Here is a 21,930-nt window from a genome sequence, read left to right as displayed (position 1 = left end):
GTGAGGACAATATTGAGTTCCCACGATGGGCGCAGAGCTTTTACTGGAGGGAAAGACCTCAAGAGACCCTTCAGGAATTCCTTGACCAGTCTGTGTGACCATAAGTATGGCCTTATATGCGAACGGGTGTATCGTGAAATCGCTGCTAGATGTACCTTGATGGCGGTGTGGGCCTAACGGGACTTGCAGGTACGACAAGAGCTGAGGAGCAGTGACACGCAACGGCGTGATGTCCCGAGTCCTGCACCACACTGTGAAGTGTTCCATTTGTGACTGTAGCACGATAGAGTAAAGGGTGCGCTGGCCTTGGCAAGAACAGCTTTACATTCCACCGGAAGATTTTAGTGGCCAAACTCTAAGGCTGCAGTAGCCAGGCTGTGAGGTTCAGGGACGCTGGATTGTGATGCAGGATGGTCCCACCTTCCCTGGGGGCAGGTCGGGAAGAGGAGGCAGTCTGATGGCCGGTGCCACTGATAGACGGAGCAGGTCCGGGTACCATATCTAGTGGGGCCACGCTGGGGCAATGTGTATAATTTTGCAGTGGCACCGCTTCATTGTGTTGATGACACGTAGCAGGAGAGGAATCAGCAGAAAGGCATACAGGAATTGACCCTCCCATCTGAGTGAGAAAGCGTCCACCAAGCTCCCTGGTTGAGGAAACCTGCTGGCAAAATGCTTGCATTTGGAGTTTGCTGCCGTGGCAAACAGATCGATTTGTGGATACCCCCATTGGCAGAAGAGGAGTGCTACTTGGTCCTGCTGGATCTCCCATTCGTGATCGGACCAAAGTACCCTGCTGAGGGCATCCGCTATGGTGTTCTTTATACCTGCCAGGTGAAAGGGTACGAGGAACATGTTCTGAAGGAGTGCCCAGTGCCATAGGGTCTACTCTTCCAAAGACAGAGCAGTGGATCGGATCCCGCCCTGTTCCAGATGTAGAACATCGTGGTGTTGTCACCTGTGAAAATCCTCACCAGTAGACCCTTCAGCAGAGGCAAGAACGACTTGATGGCCCAGAAGACAGCCCAAAGCTCCAGCACATTGAAGTGCAGACTCTTCCCCGGCAGCCGATGGCCACTGGTGTGGGACTGTCCGGTGTGGGCCCCCATATGTCTAACGAGGCACCCGTAGTGACTGTTGCCTGAAAGGGAGGGGTACAGAATGGGGAACTGTGAATAAGGTGCGAGCGTAGTCCCCACCATTGGCTGCATTGCCTGAACTCCAGGTTGAGCGTCATATTGTCTGGCCAATTGCCGTGGCCTGGTGCCACCTGCAGTCCAGAAACTCCTGGAGCGGCATCACCTGCAGCTTGCAGAACGGGATCAGCTGTATGCAGGAAGACATCATGCCCAGCAGTGATTTTGTTGCTTGGATGATTGCTCCTCTGATGGTGAATAGACGATGCACCTTCCCCAGGATGGGCAGCACCCGCTTCTCTGAGGGGAAAGCTAGAGATGCCACTGTGTTGAGACGTGCCCCCAGAAACAGAACATCCAGCGATGGTGTTATGTAGGATTTCAGATAATTGATAGAGAATCCAAGCTACGTTAGCAGGCATATGGTCTCCACTGTGTGTTGCGTTGCTATGCTCCGGGAACGTGCCCGGATGAGCCAGTTCACCAGGTACAGGTAGACGTGTATGCCTTTGAGACGTAGATGCGCCGCAACCAGGGTCAAGCACATCGTGAATACCCTTGACGCTGACTTCAGGCCAAAGGGTAGCGCCTTGAACTTATAGTGACGCCCCAGAACTACGAAGCATAGGAATTCCTGATGTTTTGGGTGAATGGGGATGTGCAAGTAGGCATCTTCCAGATCCAGAGTTGTCATGAAATACCCTTCCTCCAGTCGGTCCAGCACTTGCTGCAACGTGACCATCCTGAACTTTTGGGATTTTAGCATTTGTTGAGTCATCGTACGTCTAGGATTGGGTGCCAACCCCCTGACTTCTTTTGGACTACAAAGTATCTGGAGTATGAGCCCAGGAGTCGCAGTGGGACAGATTCTATTGCACCCTTTGCTTGAATGGCTTGCACCTCCCGGAGCAGCTGGGCAGTGTTGTTCCTTCCTTGTTACAGGTGAGCGTTCTTGATGCAGAATGTCCAGCACACATTCGTCTGTGGTGATGTTCTTCCAGGCATTGATGAAATTTGACAGACGGCCTCCCACTGGGGTGCGGAAGTGGGAGGCCGGGCCCTGGGCCAAGCTAGGCCTGTTTGGTTGATGGCGCTGCAAGCCTCCCATGAAAGCCTGGGACCGACCTCTGTATTATTCTTGCGCCGTGGAGTGGGAGGGCTGATAGCGTCAAGAGTCATAAAAACCCTGGGCCGGCCTGTTGGCTGACCATCTGCTTAATGTCGCAGATACTCACGACCTTTTCTTCAACCTCCAAACCCTGCAAAAACAGTTTTCCCAGTCACACAGAGTTCACTGTGCAAAGCCCTGGCTGCAGGGTCTGGCCAAACTATGAAAAACACATAGCTTACAGATGTGTACATTCCACATGTACCCCAAACTGTCCTCAACATATATCCCGCGACCCCATGTATGTAGGTGCATGTATGTTTTAAAAATACTGCGTCCTCCTCACAGTGGTTCCTTCATGACATATCTCCTTTATCGCATGCTGTTAGGGAGAATTCTCTGTTTAGGCTGAATTTCCTAACCTAGTGAGTCCCCCAGCAGCTTTGCTGGATTTCTAGAGTTGTTTTTTTCCATCCTGCCAAGAGTGAGACTTTTCCTCCCACTCCTGGACATGAATGTGTGTAATTCCTTTGAATATCAATGTGTTATATGGGCTATGGGGTCTTTTACTCCATAGGGTCTCATATGTTTTTCTATGTGTGTTATACCGCACCCTACGTGCCGTAACACTGGGGCGTCCTAGCGGACCTCCACCATAGACTCCAAACCCGGGGACTGACTACTGTCTCCCCGGGCATGTAAAGTCACCATTGGCTTTACTAGACCTAAATTTACTAACAGAGCTAGTACAAACCATCTTATTGTGGACGTACTAGTAGGGGTAATTCGATTACTCCTGGATCTGTTACTCGAGGGGGCACTGTCCCGTCCCCCCTCGTCGAGTTTTGGCTGGTGGCAGTGGAAACTACTTGTTATGTTCGACCCCGAACATAACCCTATGGGATTCGTCCCATTGTTAGAGATTGATACTTTTCCTCGTTAATTTCTAATGTACCACCGGTCTACTTATCTTAAATAAGTTTATCGGATGGTATTTTCTGCCAGAACTCGGTTTTTAAAATGGCGTCTGTGTTCGTCTCTGTGACTCCTAAACCAAAGGCTGAGCCCTTTGTTCCACTTTTGGCAGGCCTCTGTACAGAGACCTTCCAAAGTGGTGCCATTCTGTCTGGGTTACCACAGGGGTGTGGGAGGGGGTTTAGGCACCCTGGACCGAGTTGCCTTGCCAACTCCGGTCGCACTCTGGTGTGATTGGCCCAAGTGGTGAGCCTCCCCGCTCACCACTTAGCATGTGTTGATTAACAGCTAGGCTGAATGAATGGGGGTTTTCTGCATAAAAGCAGGGCTTTTGGGACTGGATCTTCAGAAGTCGCCACAGGACCTAAGAATCCGACGCGGGTAACACTGTGCCGACCTGCACGACGACACCTCCGGTGGAGCCCTGCGGATCCCGACTCACCACTTCCCGACGACAGAGGAGATCTCCCTGCCGGAGAGTCTCTTCCCCTGACTGGTGGGAACAACCAGTCCCCTTTGCTTTTTCTTCGCCTCAGGACGCAGTGGTCGAATTGCCTGTGCAGAGCACCTCGGCAACCGGATAGCCACTACCCCTGTACCGCGACCAAAAGGTGGTGCCTTGTGACGGAGCACTCCGCGGCTGGTCTCTTCCCTGGTGGTGCACCGGACTTCACTTTTCTTCGACGACGAGATCATCTCTACTCTTGGCAAAGACCCGACGTGCATCCACCACCAAGAACAACTGCCCCCGCCGGAGCTGTCTCTCCACAAACACGGTACCGTGTCCGCCTGGCTTCCCTTTCGATCGGTTCGAGTGAGGTGTCTTAATCCTCTCCTTTCCGTTGGGTCGCCTCCAAGCTTTCTCACGTATTGTTCTGAACTGGTTCAATCTGCCGATAACAATTTGCTACAAAGACTCAAACGCATTTCCCCTAGAGACTTTCTGGGACATATCGCCTTGCCTCTCTCCGAGTGGGCCTGGCCTCTGAACTTTATGATCTATTGTGGTTCTTGCCTTCTTGCCTTGCATTTTTTCTGTGACGTATTGAACTGTGTTGATTTCGTAACCTGCTTATTTTTCTCTCCCGTCCTAACTAATATTAGAGTGCCATCTAGGTTGAGGCATACACCTCTGTCTGCAAATAAGTGATGCTTGTAGAACCTAGACTTGTCGAAATATTGTTAGAGGGATTGATCGTTTCTTCTTCGTAGGGTAATTGTGATTGAAGTGTTTGCCGTGATAGTGCCATAGTGTTTTCCATACATGTTCCGTTATAAATAAATACCTTAATATCTTTACACTAAGCCTTGTTGCGTGTTTGCTTGTCTTGCTGGGAAGAATTGCCCTATTTTGTATACTCCACATACTGCTTACCTCTTCTTGAGGGAAGTCTGACTGCTCAGCCACAGCTACCAAGTGAATATGTGTGGTACAGACTGCTACCAAGTGGGGTTACTGCCAAACACCTGTAGTCCTAAATCTTTTGCAGTGGTCCCAGAGGGAACTGCACAGGTTTCCGCCTAAGACATGCGCATTTATGAAACTCCTCGTTGCTCAGCTTCTAGTCGCTTCGTGGCACACCATACCCAGATTGTATTTATATTTCATTGGTGATTTTGACATTAATCTTGCTGTGGGCATGCAAATCTTAAATGTATCAACTTAAACACAAAGTAACACTTAAAGTAACACATATCCCATGCTCATTAACTACGCTGGATAAATATAACTTTGCAACATATCCGCCAACGTTGCCGCTCCTCTGGTCACCAATATGGCAAGCGCAATGTGAACCCCTCTTTCTCATTGGGACCTTTCCTGGCCAGCCCAACACTTGTATATGAGGAACATCTGGTGACATTTAAAATATTAGCACATACCTTTCTGCTAAAATATGTTTGTTTTCTAAGCAGGTAAATAAACTCCATAAATCAATTTTTTAAAACTAATTTATGCCCCGTAAGGGTGATGGACGGATGACCTGATGTTTAAATAATGAACATTTTAGGTTGATGGTGGTGGGGTGATGTAGAGTGTTCTGTAGGGGACCACATGAAAAACACCAATATATTCCAGGGCACGTATAATACAGACGAGCGTTATCCGACATATGTTCATGCTGGCTCTGTCAAAAGATGAAACATGAAGCCTGTATCAGCAAAATATGTCAGCACTGCCCTGTAAAACACATGTTCATGCTGCAAGTGCGCCACAAATAGGCTAATATTGTGTCAGTAGAACATGCTGCCCGAGTACCATATATGCCAACGTCGCCACTGTACCAGTATTTTAATGCTGACCGGCTGATGTATACCACTGTAAGATCATTGCCATGCTGTCGCTGTTTGATATATGCCAATACATTGCCACTTTCAACATGTTCATGCTCGATGTGGCCAAGATATGCAAGCAGAATGCCACTATAAAACCATATGTTAATGCTAACCAATACATGCTAGTATCACACTATAAAAATACATTTTCATGCTAACTATGTCCAATTTATACCACTGTTGCCTATAAAACAGGTTGTCATAGCCAGTAACCAATCTATGGCAGACGTTCCCTGTAAATACTTTGTTATGTAGCCAGTGACCAATATATGCCAGGATTGCTTTGTAAACATGTTGCTATGAAGAAAGATGCCCACTATATGTCATGATTGCATTTGTTCAAAACAATGTCATGATGCCCCCCTCTTTCTTGCATATGCATACGCATACAGACGCATGTTTGCACAACATGCATGCATGCATGCACATACCCATTATTTATTTTTATACCATCCTTCTCTTTTCCCCAGCACTCTGGATCATCTTCTAATGTTACGTTATGTTTGTGTAGTGCCTAAGAGAATGTCATGGTCTCCAAGCTCTTTAGGTTGTCTGGGAGTTCCACAGACATGAATCTGGATGTACATAATTAACAGCACTTTGCATTACATGAGAAGAACATTGCAAGATATGCTTGCTATTGTATGGAAATTACAGATTTGAGGCAATGATGACTGATCTTGTAACATGATATTTAGCAGGCTGATTTGTTGGCTGGCGGGTGCTGTGCGGTCTGCAATGTCAATGAATGTATGATTGCTCTCAGACTGGATTTGGCTTGTTGCTCATGCAGGCAATATTGAGAAGCTACAATAAAAGGTGAGGTGGGCAACATGTATACACGTGACTATCTAACCATAGCGCAGAATGTTGCAGTTGAGAGCTCTCCCTCCCTGGGTTTGGCCTCCGCTTAGCCCTCGAGAGTTCAGAAAGAGAACATCTGCTTGGATGCCCTAATGACATCCTATATTCTGTGCTCCCTTAGTCCCCTTAGTACCTCCAGTCCTCCATATGAGCGTCTTTGACCCTGCAGCAGGTAAGTGGATCGCTCTGTATGGCGCACATGGATGGTGCATAGTGGGAGATTATGCACCGGACACCGCTGCTCACTCTTCCGTTTACCTACTAAGCTGGCCCCTGAAACCTGCAGAGTTATTTTACACACACGGAGGTTTTAACTCCTCCCTCCTCTAAAACAAGAGAGCACAATTATGAGCTTAGTTTTCACATTAATAGCAATCATACAATAGCTTTAGGGTAAGCACTACCAATGTATTCGACAACTCCCTCAACAAACATTAAGACTGCAAACATAAGACTGTCACCCCGTCTTCCACCTCTCCCTCCATCTAGAAACACCCGCCCCTCATACATCCTTTATCACAGAAATTAAAAACATCTTATAAGCTGATAAATATAATGCAAGCTTAAATTTTATGTATGAATACTTATATTCTAAAAAAAGTTGATTTTTAAAGTATAATGCTGTTTATTTGTTTGGTTGTAAGATCATTTTAGAGTGTGTTCGTAATAAAAACATGTTTAAAGTGAATAACATATCTGTGAAAATCACACCGAAGTTCCTGATTCTAATGGTGTATTGCACTTTAGAGTATTATTTTTTACTTTTCAATAGGCCAATTAGCACAAACTTAAGTCGTACACAATTAGACTAAGGAAAGAATAATAACCCACCCTAAAATGAACCCATTGAAAATAACACTCACTTAACAGGAAGTCAGTAGATACAGAGTGGAATTTTAACCTGGCACGATTTTCTAAAAACCATGCTGCTTGAATTAAGGGATTTCAAGGGTCATAGTTCACAGTACATAGCACAGGAAAATATGTAAGGATCAGAGGCATTGAGACTGGATTAGTTTAGTTTACAACATTTATATAGCGCAGCCGTGAACCCATAGGCATAAGGACGCAAGACAAAACAAACTCATAAAGAAGGAGCTGGTGAGGAGGAGGGGGCTAAACTGAACAGTTTAAAAGAAGCACTCAGTGAGACAACTATAAAATCACCTGTTAATGTCAATTTAAGGGGGGGAATTGTGTGGCGGTTTCCCATGTTTTCATAGTAAAACCACACTATTTCACCAGGCTGATTTCCCATGTTTTCATAGTAAAACCACACTATTTCACCAGGCTGATTTCCCATGTTTTCATAGTAAAACCACACTATTTCACCAGGCTGATTTCCCATGTTTTCATAGTAAAACCACACTATTTCACCAGGCTGATTTCCCATGTTTTCATAGTAAAACCACACTATTTCACCAGGCTGATTTCTACACAGTTTATACTTGCTCTGGTGTTCCAAAGTTTTTACAGATCTGTTTTCAACAGATATTCTTTTTCAAAAACGCTTGAGAATTACACTTCTGTTTAATATTAAAGACTGACGACTTTATTTAACTTCATTTTCTTAATTATTACTTACATTCTTTATTTAAACCGCTTTATTGCTATATTGGGTTATTGTTTAACGGGTTATTAGACCATAGCCTCACTCAAGTACTTAAGTAACTTGTGCAAATTAGCTCAAGTTTGCTTTTACTGCAGATTAAGGCATTTTTACACCAGCCTTAAGTTTGTCTGCAGCCCAACCAAGAAGTAAGGGTACACCCTTGTATTGAAGGCTGCGTTGGTGAAAGTATAGAAATGCTCCATGGTGTCAGCGTTGTAGAATGAAAGCCGCCTGCCCTCATAGTCCAGATAGAGCCCCAGCCTCACGGGGCACTGTTGAGGAGACAGAGGGAAGCGAGGAGAGGTCAGAGCCTCGTACTGACCATTTGTTTTCCGCTCCAAAGCCCAGACTCCTCTCTCAGGCGATTCTGAGAGCGATCCATTCCTACTCACACACTCTTGTGCCACCCCTACACACCACGGACCATCTTTCAGCAGGTGCAGCTCCCAGTAATGCCTGCCCGAGTTGAACCCTGTTCTCCCCAGCACACAGGCCCGTAAGGTGAACCTCTTGGGGTTTTCCGGCAGGGACATCCTTGTACTTGTACTTGTCCGAGTAACATATTGCCCATCCTCAGTCAAGGTCAGATCTAGAATAACTGTGTCTGGATCCAGAGTCCGAGTAACACGTCGCCCATGCTCAGTCACGGTCAGAGATCGATAAGCTGTGTCTGGATCCAGAGTCACCAATGCTGCAGAGAGAGGAGAGACCAGAGAGATTTAATGTGTGTAAAACTACTCAAGGGGTTTTCCAATATGCACTCAACATGTGCTTTTGTGATCTGCACCCCAGGTGTTGAGCCCTGCACCTTATTTGCTGATGCACTGATACAAAATTTGGCATAGTCACATTTGAGAGACCAGTAGGGGTTGTGATGAATCCAATGGAGTCATTGCGTATTCTCCAGCGGTAGCCTCCTCGCATGTGGCCAGAGGACGCCAGCCACTCCCTGTTTCTGACCCTGGGGGCGGCAATATGAGGGAGGATCACATGGGAGAAGACAGCCACCAGGGAGATGTCATGGCTTCATTGGATAAGACATGGAATCCCCCATTTCTCCACGTGGAAACCTCCCTGTTACCAAATACCCTAATGGCCTATTGCCATAAATCGTTTCCCCAATTTAAGTAAAGTAAAGAAACCTTTTCCTGACACCATTTAGGCCAAACTCCCATCCATCACCTGAACAGTAAAAGCACCTCTTTAAGTTTGAGTTTTCTTTCATGTAGAACAGACTCTTCATGTGGACTCCTTAAGAAAGACCCTTCAAGAATTATACATCAGAAACCATCAATGGACTTTAATTCCCACAACCATCTTAATCCTCAGTTAATATCAATGGACTTCACTACCCACAACCATCCAGGTACTGGGACTAGGAGGATGAAGGAATGCATGCAGAGCAGCAAGCATTGTGAATGTGCTAGTCACTGGATGAAAGCTGGTTCGCTGGATCTTTAAGAATGGTCACCGAACTGAGAGAAAGAGCGCAGGAGAAGATGTAACATCTCTAGGGAAGTCGGATGGAGGCTGGAGGAACAAGCCGGTGTGCGGTAGCTGGAGGCACGAGCCAGTGTGGCGAAGTGAAGGGGTTCGCCGGCAGAAAGGAAAGAAACATGGTGAGAGCGAGGCATGCCGTGGAGATGACAGGAACCGCGATAGGGTCCCTGGGCATCTGGCAGCCAAGAGAAGCAGCGTTGTCCTTTCCGGCAGTCGAAGAGAAGCCAGCATGCAGGAGCTGAGTGTCAATCAGAAGCAGTGTTTATTAAACAAAGAATTAACTTGTGTTAAAAGAAGGAACTTTTGTTACAGGAGAACCTACAAGATTTAACAGTGTTCTTCTAACAGGATTGTTGTGGGCCAAAGAAGGCATAAATAACTGTTAGTTCCAGAGAAATTTGTGATACCCATGAAGGATCCGGGGGATTTAAGATCTTTTCCATTTTTAAGAACATTTACATTGGAGCTATTGTACTTTTATTTAAGAACACCTTTTTTTATTTATTTTTTATTTGGTATGGATAATACAATTATCCTGTCAAATATACAGTTTTGACAACTAAAAAAATATATACAACTAATCAAAAACATTAAGACAAAGACATCAAATTTGAACACTGTCAATAAAATTATCTGTCACCTTCTACACATTAGGCAAAATAATCAAAATAATCAAATTAGAATGCAAGTTTGATCTGGCTGAGAGCAAAGCCATTGAGATTACAAATAACATCGATTCAATACCCTGCATTTAAGATTCCCATTATTGCAGTTGTTTTTTGGGGAATAATGAATTCAAGAATTGAACTCTCGGTCATCCGACCCATGAAGCGCGTGTCAGTTGCGGCTTTTCCTGCCACCTTCTCGCCCCCCCCCTCCCCTTTCGGCTGACTCCCACCCTGACACAGCCCTCTCCTTGCTCCACTCTGCTAAATCTGATACTCTTGATATCCTTGCCCCTGTCATGAAAATCCACCTGAAGCCCAATGCCAAATGTAACTCCTGGTATGATTCGGATCTCGTCACCCTAAAACGCAAGTGCAGGGTGGCAGAGAGGAAATGGCGTGCTTCATGTTCATCCTCTGACAAACTGGCCTGCCGCCTGCTCCAAAGGCAATACCGTCTCTCTGTTCTCACCAAGAAGAGAGCCCTTATCCAAGCCCGCATCTCTGCGGCATCTAACAACTCGGCAGAACTCTTTAAAATCTGCAAGGAGCTTGCCAACCCTGCTGCAGTCTCTACCTCTCCTGTCCCCTCCCAGGCCCTCTGCACTGCACTGGCCTCCCACTTCATCTCTAAAACTCAGGACATCCTGTCCTCACTCTCCTCCTATCACCTCCCCCCCTCTCTTCCCTGCTCTTCCTCTGGCCCTTCTGCAGCCACCCCTCCTCCCTCCTTCTCTGCCTTTCCCCTTTTTTCTGCTGACGAGGTTTCCAGACAAGTCCGATCTATGAAAGTCTCGTCTAAACAGATTCACCCCTGTTCCTCCAAAACTATCAAGGACCACATTGACTCCCTGGCTCCTGCCCTGGCTGACTTTTGCAACCACTCCTTCGCCTCTGGAGTCTTCCCACCCCCCCTCAAGCACTCCCTTGTGCACCCTCTCCTTAAGAAACCCTCTGCCGACCCCTCCTGTCCGGCTAACTATCACTCCCTTCCTGGGCAAGCTCCTGGAGAAACTGGCCATCTCCCAGCTTAACCTCCATGCTGAAGCTGTTGATAGTCTCCATGACCATCAATCTGGCTTCAGAGTGGCCAGAAGCACGGAAACTGCTCTCCTGAACATCCGTGAGGACCTGCTCTTGAACCTCGACTCCAACACTCCGTGTGTTCTCATTCTGCTCGTTCTCTCTTCTGCCTTTGACACTGTCAACCATGCCATCCTGCTCAACCGTCTCCGTGATAACCTGGGTATCACTGGTCAGCCTCTAGCGTGGCTGACCTCTTTCCTTTCCAATCGACCCTCCCAGGTCCAACTTGGGTCCTTCCTCTCCGACATCTTTTTCTCCACCTGTGGCGTTCCCCAGGGATCTAATCTCTCTCCCTGGCTGTTCAACCAGTATCTGGCACTCCTTGCCCACCGCATCGCCGCCCTCTGCCCCAACTTTCAGTGCTATGCGGACGATACCCAGCTCATTTTCAGGCTACCCTCGGCCTCCTCCTCTCCCTCTCTCATCTCTGACTGTATGTCTGCTATCCAGGAATGGTGTGCTGCCAATGACCTCTGCCTTAATGCTAGTAAGACTGAGATCCTACTCATCGGCACACCCACTCCCTCCTTCCCTGCAGCTCTCTGGCCGGCCTCTCTTGGCCCTCTTCCTGCTCCTACCTGCAAGGCAAAAAACCTCGGGGTCATCTTCGACTCCACACTCTCCTTCTCTCCTCATATATCTGATGTCTCTAAGAAGTCACATTACCAGCTGCACCTCCTCAGAGGTATTCTTCCCTTCCTCTCCTTCCCCCAGAAGCTCACTGTCTCCCGAGCCCTGGTTCTCTCGAAGCTGGACTACTGTAACAGCCTCTATCTTAATCTGCCTGCCTCCACTCTCCGCCCTCTGCAACTCATCCAGAACAGAACTGCGAGACTTGTCCTTGGCCTCAAGCCCAGGGACCGTATCTCTCCAGGACTGAAATCTCTACACTGGCTCCCAGTGGCTGCGAGGATTAAGTTCAAAACCCTCTGCATTGTCCACAAGGCCTTCTGGGGCCTGGGGCCTAAATACCTTCAACTCTCTCTTCCTAAATATCTTCCTTCCCGAGCCCTAGGCTCATCCGTCTCCAACTCCCTCAGGGTCAGCCGCTTCTCGAAGCAACGAGCTGGGGGTAGATCTCTCTCCGCGGCAGGGGCCTCCCTCTGGAACAGCCTTCCTGCCTCCCTGAAACTTGAGGAGAACCATCTCCGGTTCCGGAAGCACCTCAAAACCTTCCTCTTCACTTCTGCTTTCTCTCTCCCTCTCCCCTGCTAAATTCTTCACCAAAACTGCACTGATTCTGCAACTGGGCCACTCTCACCGACCTCGGTCCTGGGCCCAGTCACTCTTCACTTGCACTGCCTCCCTGGCAACCCCTGCACTGCGGGACTGTCTCTGTATCACTACAGCCCCCCCCCAGCACTTGTCTGCACTTACCTTGCACTTGCCACCAGCTGGCCCTATTTATTATTTTATTTCTATTCTACTTATTTATACTGCACTCCCCCCCGCCCTCCCCCTTCCCCTTGCACTTTTTCCCTTCCCCCTACCCCTGCACTTGCGCGGTCTGAATGACACCTGGCCTAGTAGGATCGTTGTCTGTCTTCCCCTTGTTCCCCCCTCCCTGCCTCGTCGCGCCTTGAAACACTTGTGTATAGGCGCGTTACAAATGCCTTATCATATCATATCATATCATAACTATTGCTAGATGCATCCCCAATTTTGAGTTATTAGATATGGCTTGCCAGATGTTGTCCATTTCCATATTGGCATATGCATTTACCAGATGTCTCTTAAAATGATTTTGCCTTTGAGTGCATAACATAGGGCAGTGCAAGAACACCTTTTTGCAAGTCACTTTGTTTTAGTGTGAGGGTCAGGACAGAACGTTTTGGACACAAGGATGCCTTTTTGATTCAGGACATCCTGATAATGACAGATCCTTAGTTTTTGGCTTTTAGGTAGGAAATCTCCTCGTTAGAATAGGGTCATAGAGGCATTTTCCCCTCGAATAAAAGTCTATAACCAGAAACTTGACAACTTTGTGTCCAGCTTTCATTTCTGACCTCTCACAGAGTGGACCGGAAGACAAGAGAAGCCACATGCAACGTGAGGCAAGCCCTGGAGGTGGAATAATGAAAATACGCCATTGATCTTATGGACCTTGCAGATAGTTGGGGTCTTTCCCCCACTACGAATTTTTAACCCACGTTAATTGAATGTATGGGGCTGCCTCATTAGCACTTTTGTGCAAAAGGTTCTCTCTGTGCAGTATCCCTAATTTCCATCATTTAATTGGTAAGTGAGTAGTAAAGCCAAGACGATTTCGTCCTTTACTCGTCACACTACATGGTAGAAACATGTGAATGCCTCCTGTAGATTGCGGGAGACGTTTACTATCGATTCCTATGGAATCTGACAGCTTTTGCCTGGGGATAGATTCCGCTGCAACATGAAAATCCATGCTGGCACAAATGCACTTGCATTTGTAAGGCCCAGTGGTAAATGAGAGCGGGCAAGGCATGTAAGCCGCTCGCCACCTGAGCCTTACAAATTCACATAAATGAGGCGGATCAGAAAAAATAAATAATTCGATCTGCTTCACATGGAACATAACCGCAACAGGTGTGTCACTACTATTGTTTTGGGAGTAATGGGGGTGACTGCTGGGAAGGACCATTGCTCCAGGCAGACACATTTGCATAAACCCTGTAAATAAAGTCCAATCTTTATCAAGAAAGCGCTCCGTCTTCCCAACAGAGCACCCACAAGCAGCAGGGGAAGATGTTGGTGCTACCGTGGTGATAGTTCTTCGGGACAGCAAAGACCGTAACCGTTTTCTGAAAAAAATATGCTGTTTAAACGGCCTCTGAAATAGACGGGCACAGAATCCTTTTCCTTCCGGACCTGAGTTTATGCGTGAGCGTAGGTCTATGTTGGTGGGCCCAAATATTATCCGAGTTGCAGGATCAGGCTTCAATTTAGTCTTCTGTGAAATAAAAAGGGCTATAGAAAGAAAGTGAATATATATTTACTGGCACAGCAGAAGCTAAATATTTTTTGGAGTAAATCCGTATTGGGGCTTGTGACTGACGGATATCAGTAGTTCTATTGAAATGTCTTTGTGTGTAGCCGGGGTTGGACACATTCCATAAAACTGCTCGTGATTGACATTTGAGGCTAATGGCAGATATTTACTGAGAAGGAATCTGTGGCCGATTACAGCTTGGAGTGGGGAGTCTGGTGTTTTCAAGGGATGTTCCCTCCAGCCACAGTTGTGTTCACTTGCCCCCCTCCTAATTTTACTCCCCCTTATCCTTGAGTCATCCTAGGATTTCCTCTCCTCGCATATTCATTCCCAATGCACCTCGATTTCTCCTTTAGGGGTTGTTTTGTTGGGAGGAGGAGTTTGCTGTCAGTTCTTAGTTGCAAGTTGAGTTGATTACGTATATGCCATTGTACTCTTGTTTTGTAGCATTTCTATTTGCTGATGCTCAAAATATATAAGTTAAAAAGATTCCATGGCCATTAAAAGGTACATAGGCTTTGGTTATTGTTAGTGTCACTTTTAGGGAGTTTTCAAAGTTGTAGAAAGTGTGACCATAGGGTTAACGGGTTAGACACAATCGTTCTTCACAGTTATAGGCAGCCCTGCAGACAAGGGGTTTGTCAGCCACTTTTACTCCCTAAAAATAGGCAAATATTGAGTAAAAATACACCCAATAAAAAATGGGAACTGGACACATAGGCGCTTGTGCTCCAGATTTCACCCAAAAAGATCCAGGGATGTGTTTAGACCAGTAGTTCATGTAATAGTACAGTAATAAACGACTATAATTATTTATTTAAGTGGTCACATTTATCTTGTAATGTGCATGAATAACTTGGTGCAAAGAAGTATTTTTCACAACAATATTTCTGTTTTACAGTTGAACATATTTGTACTCATTTAGAAAATACTCCCATTTGAGATGGGACTCAACTTTTTACTCCCTAAAAAATAATTTTACTCCCAGCTTTCAAAAATAGGGAGTAAAATACTACTACTTAAAAATCTTAACTGGATCTCTGGATAGCGGTACATTTAAATCAATACTACTTAGAGCACAGGTCCAAGTGGATCTGTGAAAACGGGCAGCCTGAAGGACCCCACCAGAAGAGTTCCAGAGCCAGAACCCAGGACCAGAGCTCCTGGAAAGGATGGCTCCAGTATCAGGAAACAGCTCAAATGCTATGATGGTTGCGGTCAGTGGAACAAAGATAAGTCTCCACTAGACCAACAAGAACAGTCAGTCCCAACTGCCTTCTAGTGCCTAGATTTAAACTGACCACTATTGGAGGGTCCAGCTTCCCAGTCAGGGCAGCTCAATTGTGGAATTCCTTACCTCACGGTCTCAGATCTGACCAAACGTTCAACAAATTCAGAAAGGACACAATAAAATGGCCCATTGAGAATGCTATGTAACCCGCACTCTCCCCACGCACCCACCACATGTACTGTACCAGAAAAAGAGTTGCTATCTTGTAAACATCAGCTATATGATGACCTGCTGTCTGCGTACCATTTTGTATATGTACTTTACTGCCTTACCTTCACCCGTGGAGCTAAGAGAATCGCTTTTACCATGCTCCGTACAGTTATAACCTTTGTAACTATTTTGTATATGTACTTTACTACCCTACCTTCACCCTGTGGAGCTAAGAAAATTAGTTTTTTCTATGCTCTGTATATTGTAACTTCTGTAACCAAGTTGTAAGCCCTCTTGTCAAATGCGCCCTGCTACCTCAGGGTCCGGTGCGCACAATAAATAAATAAACAAAACAAACAAATAAACACTCTTCACCTGAAGGAAACCATTTAGAGGATTGGGGTCAGAGGATATGGGGACAGTCCATCAAGGTTATGGCTGTGGCATAAAAGGACCATGAACCACACATAAATAGGTATGTTTTCAGGTTGGGACTGCATGTGGCTAGATACCGGCATTGTTCTGTGGTACCAAAGAGTAAGGCGTGGGAAAGGCATGGTGTTCAGAATTAGACACAGACACAAGGCTAGCAGATCAAAACCTTCCTTTAGTTTCTACCAAGGAAAAAGGGGTTAGGATAACTCCCATCTTGCCCTAAACTATATGGGAGTAATCTCAACCATGAAACTAAAACAAATATAAGTTTCTGTTTATCAAAATCAAAAAGGTGTCTGTGTCTTAACCTAAGCTTGCCCTCACGTCTAGACAGATACTGTGTAGGGAATTTGGCCATAATAAAAAGAGGCTGTATCAAGTAAAAGAGAGAAAATGCTGCAGTGCTTCTTCAGCTAACTTCTTTCAGGGTCTCGCCACAGTTCTCGAGCTGTCCCACAACTCCCTTCCCCAAGCTTGACCCAACTCAAGGTCATCCAAGTTTCATCGCAAGAGTTCATCACAAAAGTTCTATAGATTTAAACAGTTCCATAGATCTAAGCAGTTCAAACAAATTGCTTTCAGGCTTCTCCGGGGTTTCCTTTTTCCAAGGCTCAGCAGCCCTCTGTACATTTCTATCTGACTTTCACAATGTTTTCTGGTGTTCTACCAGACTTTTCAAAGTTCAATTTCTTAAACATGGGTTTTCCTACCCAAATCACCATTTGCAATCTATCACTCTTTGTGTCAAAGAGTTATTAATGCACACAAACCATGTTGTTCTATGCGTGACTTCTCCAACACGTGACCACTCCAACACATTCTCTTTAATCTAATCATGTCCCTGGCACTCTATTTCTCATTATTTCTCTTCACATCAGAGACTTTCGAATACGCACTTCCTGTGTGTCTTGTGCGTGACCACTCTGATACCTTAATTTCCTTTCTATTGTGTCGCATGCATTCTCTCACTCTTGTCTTGCTTTTAGATCCTCTTCGGGCTTCATACAGCTCCCCCCTGAGCTCTCTCGCAAAACAGTTCACTTTCTTTCAACTTTTTGGGACATGCAAACTTGCACGTTTAGCCATTCATTACATCGCCTCTTGTTACAATAGTTAATTGAATTTTCCTTCTCATGCACTTTCACTCCTTTACAAAGTCCTTCAATTATTACTTTGTATCATTCTCATCAACCAGGTTTCCCTTTTGCTTTGAACTCACTGGTTGAGATTTACGTAGCCTTCTGTGCCGAGGTCAGGGGCTCCTCGCTCGCCCCGCCAGTACTCCGACACTCCTGGGCAACTGCTCTGGCCCAAGGAAGCAAAAACCATCAAAGGTCTGGTTTTCCGAGAGCAGCTTTTCACGCCTTCCCCTTCTGGCTCCTTGGAGACACGGCTCACTCACCATGCTCCTTTTGCCCCCTTCGTACCATGGCCTCTCAGCGCTCTGTCCTCTGCTGGCCTCTCTCGGGTTGCTCACGGCACCTCCACAACCTCTCGTCTCGGTCTCCTTTGGTTCTGGAACGTTGTCCGAACCTCATGTAGCTGCTCTTTTAATAAACCTTAAGAGCCTTAACAGGTTGTAGGTGGTCACCGTATACATTCAGTGCCAGAATTTGCCTGACCTCATTGATGGGAACTTCATAGAAAGAGTAAAATAATTTTGAATGTAGTTCTGTCGGGATGACATTATGATGTGAGAAGCATTGCTGGTCTGGGGAAACCAGGGGTCTGCCTGTCAGTAAGGTGAGGGGGTGTCGGGCAAGGGGTACCATGTCTCACACTCGGGTAATCCCTCCTCAATCCGAAGGGACCTCGCTAGTCCGCCCCTTGGATCAGGATCCAAAAGCGATGACTCTCCCCATGCCACCTGTTTGGAAGGACCCCTGGGAGTGGGAAGGGAAAAATCCTCAGGTTTTTCACAGAGGCCAGAAGATGGCAGCAGACCAGACAACATTTTGTATAGAGGGGTTTCACTTATATTCTATAGAAAGGCTGTTTCTATTTTAATTTTGTTCTATGTTTTTCAGATAACTATTGAATATTCATATGATGGATTGAGATACATTCAGGACCCTTAGAAAACATGTTTCCATGTGAAACAGGTGCTGGTCTGACATTCTAATGATTACAGAAACTTGAGCTGTTCTGAGGCGCTCCTAGGCACTGTACCTCCTCAGTACTGCAGAGGGTAAGAACGCCACGTGTTATCCCACTCTCCTCCACCCACCTATGTTGCATGATGCCCTGCGCACCCCCGCTGGTTCCCAGTACTTTTCACTGTAATTCACGTCAGTACCTCCCTGCCAGGATGCTCCAGTGGTCGTCGGCCCACCCTCGTCTCTAGCCCTCCAGATTTTTGGTATGTTTTTCCTCTCTGCACCCTCCATTATGTTATGCAGTTGAGTGATCTTGGACATTCGAATTTTGGTGTGTTTTACTTCTCTGCACCCTCCATTATGTTATGCAGTCATGTGATCTCGGACATTCGAATTCTGGTGTGTTTTAATTCTCTGCAACTTCCTCTTTGCACTGCATCTGTTTCCCTTATTCACTTCTCTATCTCACTATCCTGTCCGTCCCTCCTCTGCCCCTCCCTCCTCCACTCAATCCTTCTTTTTGTCACAGCACTTACACTTTCTGAAACACCATCAGGCCCAGTACACCAGTTAACTATCAGCAGCGCTGTCAGGCACGTATATTAGTCTTACTGTTCTGTAGGTCTTTACCCAACCCCTCCTCCGCCCCCTCCCCCTTCTCCCTTCTACAAGTTGCGCTCTTACATTATTGAAACCACCGACAGGCACAATAATTTCATTTTTATGTTGTAAACTCTTTGTATTCCATTGCAGCTTACAACACATTCCATATGTAAATTATACTTAAATTGGCAGTCCCGGGGGCTGCCATTCAGTCAGTTTCTACATGCTATCGCAACTGACTGCACAGCATCACCCTAAGTCTACATTTTATGTTTAATTTACACACAGGTATAATCCTCTTGTGCTGTACTTTCCTCACTACAAGTCTCGTAGACATCCTCCAAACCTGCCTACTCCCGGTATACAAATAAAGGTGCTGCTGTCAAGTGATGCTAGGGGTCCACTTGGCATGCAAACGATTTAAGAACTTGCCTCTGACATCAGTGCGACCTTCAGTGACAGTTGGATCCTGGCACGCCTGACTAAGCCTTACGTCCTTCAAGGTCAAGACATTAAGCAACATTGGCTGATATCAGCAATTATTACAACACTGGTGGAATGTGGCATTTGATGTTATATATAAATCTGATCATTTTGTTAGCATGTGCCCTCCAAAATGTTGTGGTTGGTGCCTCCACCCTGAGTGTGGATGTGCCTCCCCCAACCCTATTACTGATGTGCCCTCCTTTCACGTGCAGGTTAGCCCTCCAGACAACTAAGCCAGTAAGTTATTTTGCACCAGTCATTCATATATCCTTGGTGATAATAAGACATGCATTACTTACCGTAATAGCATTTCTGATGAGTGTACCTGCTTAGATTCACATTCTGTGCATAGTCCGACATCCAGTGGTCACCGCAGAGTATTGCATCTTGTCTTTCGAGAATCAAATGGGGACGTCGACATGGGCGTGCCTGTAACACTATCCCTACGTGACGTGTAGTGTGCCCAAAATCATGCAATCTGATAGTACTTTTCTGCTGTGAGGGCGCCTTATGACTATCGTGGGTGAGTACAGAAAAGATAGAAAGTAGTAAGACGTCTATGTTCCATCCAACCGAGCAGGGAGGAAGGATGGGTGGCATGTGAATCTAAGCAAATACAATCATCAGAAATGCTTTTACAGTAAGTAATGCATGTCTTCTAAGGCTCGTTTATCTGCTTAGAATCACATGCTGTGCATAGACTAGCGAGCAGTAACCAGAGTTGGAGGTGGGTTGTGAGAAGGAACAATAGTGAAAAGATGTCTTAGTACTGCTTGTACCACGTGAGAATCAGACCTAGAATGAGTGTCTAAGCAATAGTGTTTTGCAAAGGTGTGTACAGAACTCCAGGGTGCCGCTTTGCAAATGGACTCAAGGGGCACATTTGCAATGAATGCTATGGAAGTCCCAGTGCCTCGAGTAGAATGTGCTCTAGGCTTGAAGGGCAGTTCTCTCTTAGCAAGAGTGTAATAGAAATGTGATGAATTTGACAATCCGTTTAGAGATAGTGGATTTGGAGACTGGGTCTCCTTCTCTACCTGCTGCCCTGCTGCCACTGAAACGAAAAACTGATTGTTTTACTTAGTGGTCGAGTTCTTTCCATGTAAAACATGACTGCTCTGCGTACATCAAGGGTGTGCAGGCTTCTTTCTCCCATGTTTGATGGGTTTTGAAGAACGTTGGTAGTTCTATGGATTGGTTCACATGGAACTTTGAAATTAATTTAGGTGCAAACCTAGGGTGAGTGCGCAGAACCATCTTACCTCTGAACTGTTCCAAAGGGGTCTAAAACTGAGAGCACTTGTAGTTCACTTACTCTCCTAATGTAAGTAATAGCTATTAAAAAGGCAGTCTTGTGGGTGAGATCTTTAAGACTCGCTCTATGCATGTGCTCGAAAGGAGACCCCATAAGTCTAGTCAACACACGTTTAGGTCCCATCCGGGAGCCGGGTTAGAAATGGGAGGGTGAATTCTCTTTAACAACTGGTATCTTCCATCACGGCACCTTCTGTTCACTTATCTGCTGAAAGGGCAGCTAAGTGAACCTTTAGAGAGTTAAAAGACCAGACCTGAGTCAATTAAATGAGTCAGGTACAAAACAATATGTGTGGGAGAGCAGTCAATAGGGTTGATGCTCTTAAGAGTTACACGAGATGACAAATCGCTTCCATTTACTGGAAGAGCAATATCGAATGTTTGGTTTTCTTGCCTCCCTGAGTATGTCCATACATCTTTGAGGGAGCTATAGGTGCCCAAACTCTATGACTTCAGAAGCCAGGCCGCTAAATTCAATGTCTGCGGGCATGGGTGAAGCGTCTCCCCTTTGTCTTGCGACAACATGTTGTAAGGGCAAGGCAGTTTCAACGGAGGAGATAGAGACATCGCCCTCAGATGAGCGAACCAGGATTGTCGGGCCCACATGGGAGCCACCAATATCATTGTGACTGGTTTCTGGTGCATTTTGTGCACTATCTTGTTGAGAAGGGGAGTTGGGGGTAGAGCGTAAACAAATTTCCCTGACCATGTTATCCAGAGTCCTTTCCCCTTGGAACGGTTCTGGGGGTATCTGGAGGCGTAATCTTGGCATTGAGTGTTCTCCAGAGTTGCAAACAAGTCGATCTCTGGGAAGCCCATTCTGCGAAAACATTGGAGACGATGTCTTCGTGTAATCGCCACTCGTACTCCATGGATAGTGGGAAATCTCTGCTGAGTACATCTGACAGAAGATTGAGTTCCCCTGGAACATGTTGTAACAACAGGAACATGTGTTTAAGGGCCCACTTCCAAATGTTCTGGGACAGTTTGGACAGCCCTGGAGAGTGAGTGCCCCCTTGTTTGTTCAGGTAGTACATGGCCGTGGTGCTGTCTGTGAGGATCAGGACCGTCTTTCCCTGCAGTTGTGTCTGGAAAGCTTTCAGTGCTTTGAATACTGCCAATAGTTCCAACAGGTTTATGTGGTTGGATGCTACGTCTGACAACCAGACTCTGTGCGCTGTCTTTTGAAGCAGGTGAGCTCCACACCCTGTGAGAGATGCCTCTGTAGTTAGAGTGGCCTGCACTGCAGGGTTGGTGAAGGATTTCCCTTTGAAGAGGTTTTCCCTCGACCACCATCGCCGCGAGAG

General features: G+C 46.2%; 1 protein-coding gene across 2 annotated transcripts in view; it reads right to left on the bottom strand.

Moving 5' to 3' along the window:
• Window positions 1–7,941: 7,941 nt before the first annotated feature.
• The window catches only part of LOC138516916 (E3 ubiquitin-protein ligase TRIM39-like), a 164,456-nt gene continuing 150,467 nt past the window's right edge, over window positions 7,942–21,930 (bottom strand). Inside the window, exon 6 of one of the 2 annotated variants that reach the window (XM_069632374.1) lies at window positions 7,942–8,720. In XM_069632374.1, the coding sequence (XP_069488475.1) occupies window positions 8,137–8,720 (584 nt within the window). In that variant the 3' untranslated portion in view covers window positions 7,942–8,136. Of the gene's footprint in view, window positions 8,721–14,073; window positions 14,210–21,930 lie in introns of those variants that run through there. The other variant, XM_069632375.1, reaches the window with a different exon arrangement.

This window comes from Ambystoma mexicanum, chromosome 6q, assembly GCF_040938575.1.
Source record: "Ambystoma mexicanum isolate Mex_15411 chromosome 6q, UKY_AmexF1_1, whole genome shotgun sequence".
NCBI lineage: Eukaryota > Metazoa > Chordata > Amphibia > Caudata > Ambystomatidae > Ambystoma > Ambystoma mexicanum.
Note: the sequence above shows the minus strand (reverse complement) of the source record. Positions and strands in the feature narration are given on the sequence as shown.